This window comes from Montipora capricornis, chromosome 6, assembly GCF_036669925.1.
Source record: "Montipora capricornis isolate CH-2021 chromosome 6, ASM3666992v2, whole genome shotgun sequence".
Classification (NCBI taxonomy): Eukaryota; Metazoa; Cnidaria; class Anthozoa; order Scleractinia; family Acroporidae; genus Montipora; species Montipora capricornis.
In genome coordinates this window covers 63451028-63460021 of record NC_090888.1, presented here as the reverse complement: position 1 = coordinate 63460021, position 8994 = coordinate 63451028, and the positions used below count along the sequence as shown (strand labels likewise).

At 38.6% G+C, this 8994-nt stretch overlaps 1 protein-coding gene across 1 annotated transcript in view; it reads right to left on the bottom strand.

Moving 5' to 3' along the window:
• The window catches only part of LOC138054280 (uncharacterized transporter HI_0519-like), a 37849-nt gene extending 30892 nt beyond the window's left edge, over positions 1-6957 (bottom strand). Inside the window, exon 1 of the mRNA XM_068900754.1 lies at positions 6802-6957. Within this exon, the coding sequence (XP_068756855.1) occupies positions 6802-6810 (9 nt within the window). The 5' untranslated portion in view covers positions 6811-6957. The remainder of the gene's footprint in view (positions 1-6801) is intronic.
• Between the last annotated feature and the right edge of the window lie 2037 nt (positions 6958-8994).

Sequence of the window (8994 nt, the reverse complement as noted above, 5' to 3'; positions counted from 1 at the left end):
TTTCTTCTTCTGAGGAATAGCTGTCGTCATCACTCGAGGGTTGTCCAATACACACGAACGGAGTCTGGTCGACTTTTTGGTAAAGACGACCAGTCAAGCGGAAGTCGGGTCGTGGTGTTTGCGGAAGTAAAGTAACAGGAAGTTGCTATTTGAAGGAAGGTTTGATGAACTTTCTGAAAATGTGACGGATCGTGACGAGCCGTCACTTGAAAAGTCGCCCGACTGTTGGAAATGTCAGGTGGTGAGGGACTTAGAAAAGATCGTGTATTTGTGAAGATACTAGAGGCGGTGAGGCCGGCTGAAAATGTTGACGGGTCGTGACGACCCGTCTAGTTCGTGACGACCCGTCACTTGAAAAGTCGACCCGACTGTTGGAAATGTCAGGTGGTGAGAGGCTTACAAAAAATCGTGTATGTGAAGATACTGGAGGATTTGAAGCCGCCTGAAAATGTTGACGGGTCGCGACGAGCCGTCATTTGAGGTGGTGATGTCAATCCACCGGGACACAGTTGTTTCGTTATTCGTATTTATGTTACTCGTTTGCGATCGTCGCGTAATATTGAAGCGCTAGCCTCTAAGGTGAAACACAAATTACTGAAAAGACTGTGTTGCAGGTTTGTTATTGTGTTTGGTCCCCTGGGAGTGATGTTATAAGGAATCAGTATACCCCAAAATTGATAATTTTTTCATTTTCCTTTTTAATATTCCCGCATACACCTCATTGCGTTTTTTTTTGATTGCAAAAAGTTTGCGAAAAAAAGTTTCTTCTAGACAAAGTTAGAAAGGAAAACGACTCTATGAATAAATTATCTCTAATGAGAAGCTGTCCACAAATTGCTTTATTTCTCAGAACTCAAATGCAAATTTCACCGAATGAGGCACATTTTTCCAGTTACAGCGAGTTTTCATCCTTTTTCGCTGAAAATTGGCAAGAATGTTGCGCGATAATGTGGCAAAAAACCCGTGTCGGGAAGTTTTTTTTTGTTGCCTCCTTCGAAAGTAATGAGTATTTAAGAAAAGCGACTGCGTGTTTTATAAAAACTTAAAGTTTAACAGCGAAATAAAAACAAACGAGACAATTAATCAAAAAATTCCCCAACACTGTTTTTTAGATCAAGGTGTGAAGAAAACGTAGTTTCCGGTTAAATCCTCACCGGAAACGAACTCAATTTGTGAAACTACATACTTTTGGAAAATGGTGGCTATTTTAGGAAAGGTTTTTATTTCTTGCCTTAAATAAACTAATAATCGGAATCTACAATTCCTAATCTTCCAGAAAATATATACTTTATTGGGGTTTTTATGAAACGTGTGACCGTGAAGCAGCAACAACGCGAGGTTGTCATTTGGGGTATACTGATATCTAAAGGATGCAAAACTCATGAAATGAATCTTCAAACAGATTAGCATTCCGTTTTTCATGAAGAGTTTAAATCTGTTAAAGACTTCGATGCGTTTAGGTGATTAATACTGGGCAATAGTTTTGAAGTTCTTTATTAGCTTTTGTAGCAATAGTGCTGGTTTACGGTTTATTACTCATGCGCAGCTAAGCGCATGAGGTATGAAATGCCCTCCGTTTCTTGTTTTCCGTGTAGCATTAGCTAGTGCATGGAAATTTATGCTTGCATACATTTACAGATATGACTGTAACCTTACGTGGGGCGGGTGGTAGGGGATTGTTCATAGCTGCTGAAAAATGTATTGTTGAGTCAGAAAAATTAATAGAAATACTTGAAAAGAAGTATTAGAGTCTTAAAATGTATGTATGCTTGGAATATCAGTCCATTTTGCATGACAAAATAAACAGTGCGTGTTTGAAGAAATCAATCATCCCTCTCATGTTTCAAGCCCTTAAGTAGACTTGCCACAATTCCACCTCACGAGAATCCCAGGTGAAAATGTTTGGGCGAGCGAAGCGTGATTTTTCGGACGCGAATCTACACGAGACGAAGGACTTTTGAAAGTCTAGCCCTTAAGATGTGTCATTTTCTCTTGGATGTGCATGGTCGCGCTCGAATCATCGCATCTTGACTGCAACTGTCCATCCGTTCAAACTTTGTGATTGTAGTCGCGGTCGTACGGATCGAGCTGTTAGAATAAATCTTTTTCGATTGTGGAGCCAAAGGTAAGTGGTTGACATTAAAGACAAAATTGTACATTTTTTCTGATTTGTTTTACAAATAAACACTTTGCACAAGAGCGGGAATCGACATAAAGGTCAAGCAAACTGATCTACATCAACAAGCTGGTCATCTCCTAGTGATCTTTGAGAACTGTTATAAAGAGTACCTTTGAGCGAAACTGAGAATACCTGAGAAAAACTTATCCGACTTTTAGCAATCTGAGCTGTTCTTAGAACTTATGGGCATGCGACGAAGTCAAAATGGGAAATTGTTTCAACAATACAGTACAGTCGTTGATATGCATTCTGTTTATTTGGTGGCAAAGGAATTTAGAGGATGCTTCAAGGAGAAATTCTTGTTTTCTGTCTTACTTTTGTTTTACTTAGAGGCCATTTATTTGCCAGAACTGAAAAGTTTGGTTCACATTTATGAAATGTAACAAATTAATCATCTGTGGCTTTACAAAGATCTATTTGTATCGCTTTTACATTCCTGAGTTAACGCGACTCGCAAATGGCGTACAAACAACCCAGGTCCAGGAATTGTTGATCCAACTAAAACTATTGCCGCACCATACAGTCAAGGTAATATGTTGAAGTATTCGGTACGGCAAATGTAGGCAGCCGACTTGGTTTAAATTATAAACATGAAATAATATGTATTCAGCTTTGTCACAATCATGCAAACAGGGACTCCTATTTTTGACAGATTTCAATTGCCTGTTATGGCTATAACTTAAGCTACATTAACTATCAGTTGACATACAGTGATAGTTATAGTGGTTTGCTAAATAGTGCACTTCCTCTAATTGCAGACTTTCCTTATGTTATATCAATGTTGGCTGCCTTTTTTTCTTTGCTCGTGGATAATTATCATACATATATTTTAACAGTTGAACTTTACACATTAGCAATATACTGTCTGCCTAATGTGAGGTGTAAAATTTTTTATTCTCATGGCAGAGATTTATTAGGTATGGGACCCATTTGCAACATGTCCTTCAATTGAAATAGATTCATTAATGAATTTGGTACAACATTTTCAGAATATATGTGCACAAACATCTGTTACTTATGAGATTAAAATGTGTTAACATTATTAAAATGTAAAGCAACAGTGGAAGCATTGTTCATTCATTATACGTTCGAAACCAAAATTTTAGACCCTAGGAGCACTTAAATTATGTTTATCTTTGTTCTTGCAAAGAATGCTCTGCTGTGTCATTTTATTCTATTTGTTTTTCCACTCAAAGTCTTGTAACTATTGCACCTCTCAAAAAGTTGATAGTATCATTGAGAATGGAAGAGCAATTTATCAGAAATGCTACTCCAGCAAAATATGTTTTTATTTCTGATTTTCCAAAGAAATTAGACGTAGGCCGCTGGCCATGTAAACGTTATTCATAGAACAAGATGTCAGGGAAATTTATCTTGTAATGTGGTTCCCAGTAAACAACAGCTTAAAACTGCCATTTTGGATAATAAGGAAAGCAGCAAAGGCTTTCTGATGTGAATTTCTAGCTACTGCATTAGTTGTGTTTTCCAGTGGTATGCAAAGCAAAAGATGAAAAAGTATTTTCAAATGTAGATTCTGTTCTATTACTCAAAGTAAATTTAATTAATGAAACAAAGTAGGAGGTTGCATTTCTTAGATGTTTATGGGAACTATCAAATATAGAAAGGAAACAAATAATAAGAAAGCATAAATCTACTTCAGAAATTGCAGCAAACTGGAAAAAAGAGGAGAGAAATTTACAGCTCAATGGACCCAGAGAAAAAATAAGAACTTCCTTCAAATTGTTTTGAAAAGTACAGGTCTATGGACCCATCGAAAAAAACAGACTCTTTCAAATAAAGATGAAAAGTATAGGTCAATGAACTCACACGATAAAGAGCAACTTCTCTCAAATAGATTCTTGTAACACCTATATACCTTGTTTTGTGGTGTACAATAAAGTTATCGTTATTATTATTATTATTATTATTATTATTATTATTATTATTATTATTATTGTTGTTGTTGTTGTTGTTGTTATTATTATTATTATTATTATTATTATTATTATTATTATTATTATTATTATTATTATTAAACTATCAACAAAAGTACAAATAACCTGGCAGCGCATGAGTATAGGCTACTTAGAGCCTCTTGTTTGGAGATGTTCGCAACGTGAATGTATAATTTCTTGAGGCCGGACATGGGGTGGAAAATGCGGGCCGTTGTTTGTACATATTTTGGGCGTATGTGTTTTAATGAGTACTGGTGTGGAAGGGGTTTTTTCAACGTAACTCTTAGAATTCGTATATGGTAGAATAAGGTAGTAGACTTTTAAGTCTGACTTTTCAAATTAAAGATAGAACATGACATTGGGATACGGTGTTGGTGCTGGTGACTTTGTTAAGCTGAAAGCAACTAAAATGCTGCTATAATCGCCACTTTGTTCTTAGATAGGAAATAATAATTTTGAAAATATCATTGCTTCTGTATGAAGGATGGAGTTGTTGGGAAAGAATTTACACGGCATTTGCGTTTCTTTGTTAGCAGCTACTTTCTCGTTGGAATATCATATTTATAAACAGTGAGTGTTTTGATGGTTTCACTTTGCGTTGGGAATTGAAGAATCTGAAAAAGTCAGGTTGGTGTGGGTAAGTGTGTTTATTTAAAAAGTTGTTAAACAATGGGAAGAAGAAGCATAAAAATCCTCTTTGCAAGCAAATATTTTTGTTTATGCCCTTTTATCCCCTATAATGTACAAGCACAATCCAGTAATGCTGCGTTGCCTGAGCTATGTTTACTGGGCAAAAATGGAACCAATGAACAATCGGAGTAAATGGCTACGGGAAAAGTCCCATAGCCGCGTTTATTAAAAAATACTGTTCAATAAAATCCTAGGTACAAAGTTTGGCCCAGTAAAGGTGAGGGCACTGAAAACGCCAAAGCATGTAACACCATTTTTGGATGCTTTTGGGAAGCTTGCGGCGATTTTCGCTACGCTTGGATGTTTTGAGGAAGCGTATGGCGATTTCGCTACGCTTTAAGAACGAAGTATTCAACATTTCGGAGCGCTATTACTGTCAATTATTATTTCTCTTTCTGAACAGTATGTTGTCTGGGTATTTATTTCGCTACGCCATGAACGAACGAACCATTCACCATTTTTGGATGCCTTTAGGAAGTGTATGGCGATTTCGCTACGCTTTAAGAACGAAGCATTCAATATTTCGGAGCGCTATTACAGTCAGTCATTATTTCTGTTTCTGAACAACATGTCGTCAGGGTATTAAGGACACATTCGCAACATTTGTGAATGCTGTTCTGGTCGATGTTTATAATTTTCTATGCGTATATCGATATTTTAGTCGCTACTCTTTGAGAACGAAGCATACAACATTTTTGAGCAGCAAAGCCTCCTTTGTTCATCGAAGTGTTTTTCTTTCTCTCACCACGTGAGAGACCTCATCGGATCGTGACGATCCGTCGAGGTGTTTGAAGCTGCCCCAGACAGTTCGACTTCCGGCAGTAAAGTTAAATCCTTTTCGCATTTGACAGTAAAGTGATTAGGTTTTCCACACGACAAATACGTTTGACCATACGCAGGGCATTTTCCTCTTTTACGCTCGTGTTAACGACCACAAAACTTGCACTCGTCCATCTGGCGATTTTTAGGGCCTTTCACTTTATCGTTACGTGCTTTTGATTTCCAAGCAAGGCCGTAGCCAGTATGAGGCAAACGAGGCACTTGCCTCGGTCATTTTTTCGTGATTCGTTAAAATAAAGCGTAATTCCAGTGTTGTCTTCAAAATGTACTCGTCATAAACACCTAAAATACCTACGAAGAATATTTAACGATGGACATTGCCTCAGTCATAACTTTTTTCTGGCTACGGCCCTGCCAAGAATCTCCTTTCGTGACTAAATCGACTTCACTGGAATGTTGTTGTTGGCTTGAAGCCATTTCTTTGAGCTATGCAGAAGTAGCTTCGGTGGCGCGACAAACATCAACACATTTTTCTGACCTGAGCTTAGATTTCTGCAATAATTTTCTTCTTGCTGCATTTTCACAAACACCACACACAATTCTATCACGAATAAGCTGATCTTTTAGAGCTCCAAAGTAACAGGTTTCTGCTAGCGCTCTGAGAGCATTCACCTACGAGTCCGTTCGAGAAAAGGGCAAGTAGCTTCGATGTCCCTCGCGCGTCAGTTCACCCGAACACTTGCAAATTTATGGAAATCACATCAGAGATAAAAACTCTCGTAAAACTTCTAATTCGCACGGACAAAATCAACTTTCAAAGTCCAATTCTCAATGAATTGTTTTAAGCATGTTTTTAGATTTGAGTTCGTATTCATATGACGTACAAAAGCCAGACACTTGCAGATGGCAGCTAGCGTGATCGCTCTAAAAAGTTACAAATCTGTATAGCGTTCTCGCCTTCAGTCAAAGATCCTACACACCTCGCTAACTGGTTTCTATGCAGAGTACAGAGCAGCATGATACGTGATAAACCAAATAGGCCCACAATGAATGGAGTTGATTGTTAATAAAACTCGGGAGGTCAAGATTGCCATAACATAACTAAGCGTACGGCCCGCTCAACAAAAGTAATAAGTGATGCGAAGGCAAGATCACAACACATTGTAGAACAAAAGACATTAGACGGGCTTAACTTACCGATGCCATTCTTGGAGGTACGGTATTGTGCAAGATTGTGCAATTTACAAGAACAAGCACAAGTTCGCTTCTCCTCGCTACTAACGTGGCACGCGCAAAACCTGATTTTGTTTTTGCGTTCCTTGTCTATGTCTTTAGGATGCTGGTGTGACTGTGAGGGATCCTCACAACCCCCCCCCCCCCCCCCTCTCAGACTACATATGGTGAACATGTGAGCAGGCCACCCTGGATCTTTCTTTCGATTCAGTCGCCACAAGCTTCGCTATGTTGACTTTTGAATTTAAACGCTTCGACGGTAGCATTTATCGAAATCTGAGAGAATTGTCCTTTGTTTAATTTATATGTCAACGAACAGGACTTTGAATAGTCTTGGCTTTGGAATGTTCACCGTATTTGGATTGCATTTGTTGATTAGTTGCAGTCGCGACGGAAACATGAAGCTTAGTCTTTATCCGGTCGAAATTTGTTTGGAATTAGTGGAAAAGTAATCTGAAGGCAAGATCCATAAGATTGAGCCTGTACCAAATCAGTCGCACGGACCTAGTTAGTTTACAATAAACGAGCACGCAATTTTGAAGGCTAAAATGTAAATATTTTAGATCTATTAAAGTTGCGAGTCTGGCACTGTCACCCAGCGTGTCAACAAATCGTAGTTAGTGCAGGAGACCTCCTAAATTGGCATGGACTTTGACACTATCATATAGCGATGAAAAACGTAGATTTTAGCAACAGACGCTGAAAGTCAGCTGGAGAAATTGTACATTTGAGTGACGGCGTCGAACGAACTCTCATAATCTTTGATTACTAGTGGTACAAAAGAGAGTAAGAGAGTACATCCTTCATACACGCTCTGTTTCAGGGGTAAGTCGTCTTTGGTTATTTTAGGCCACACATTGCGCTATTAAAATAAAACGGCAGGCAAAGTGTTGGTGAACAAGAATTCAAGGCTTTCTTCATCACAAAAGTATGTGGCAAATGATCAAAGAAAAGGAATCGTACCATTTGGTTTTGCTTGAAAGAGTCACCGAAAACCGAATCAAGTGAAAGCGACCAAGGCTCCACCGATGGAGACTTAGCCGAGGCGGATGAGTCGGAAGACAAGGTTAACAACGTTGCGAGTGGAGACGAGGAAGCTGGTGAGGAATGTTTTCTCGAGAGCCACAATCCGAAGTAGCGGCAAAGGCAGACTTTGGACTCGAAACCTAAGCCGGAAAACCGCAAAGCGTTCAAAGTTAACAAGCCGATGTCACGCATCACCCAAGACGAAATAGAGGACTTGTGCGGCATGCTGGAGGAACAAAGGCCTGTGAATCGATGCCATTGATGTAAAACTCAAAGATCAGTTAACCTTTTCGGTAAATCTGGGATATTATCCGCCAAGGGAAGCGCCAAGGAAAGCTTTGTTGGCAAACGAGGAAGTGTTTTCACGGCTGCTCGATGAATTCAACGAAGAAATAATCGACAGCATTCGTCAAGTGTTGTCGACAACAATGACTGCAGCAGCAGACAAAAAAACAGCCCTTGCTCTTTCATGGTAGAAAAAACTTTGTCATATTTCCAAAAACGAAGAATGGGGAAAATTAGTAAGTGGGTTGGACAATGGTCCTGAAGTCACCACAATTACTAGAGCAGACGAAATTGCAGTGTTGTGTCTTGCATGTACTCAGAAAGAGGCACTTTAATTTATTTTACTTTATTTTACTGCAGTGTCAGATAACCTCGCGGGTTTGTTGACATGGTATCAGTCAATGTTGCGAGTCTGTAGCCTGACTTGCTTAACATTCAAGTTTGAGTAATACATTTTACTACGGTAATTTGACTAGGTTCGGTTGAAAAAGAATTCTTAATTACTGTAGTTTGCTTGTTTTGTTAAAGTGGAGAAATTATCATGAAAAAACAAATTGTTGGCAGTTAAACAGAGTTTCCAAATTCAACAACATGAGACTGAAGGATGAAAACTATTGAGAACCTTTTCTGTGAAATGATGCCAAATATATCAGAATTTATCCATTATCGCTGGTGTTTGTTGCAGCAACCAATAAACTCAGAGTTGGTGCTGGATTTTGTGTATATAATTCCAGGAGTATTTTAAGGAGGTTTCAGGACTAGATAGAAATTGAGTTTGTAAGGTATCTTTGTAAGAAAGTTTCTATGCCATACATCATGTTTCAGTGTTTCCTTTGCTGAAGCCTA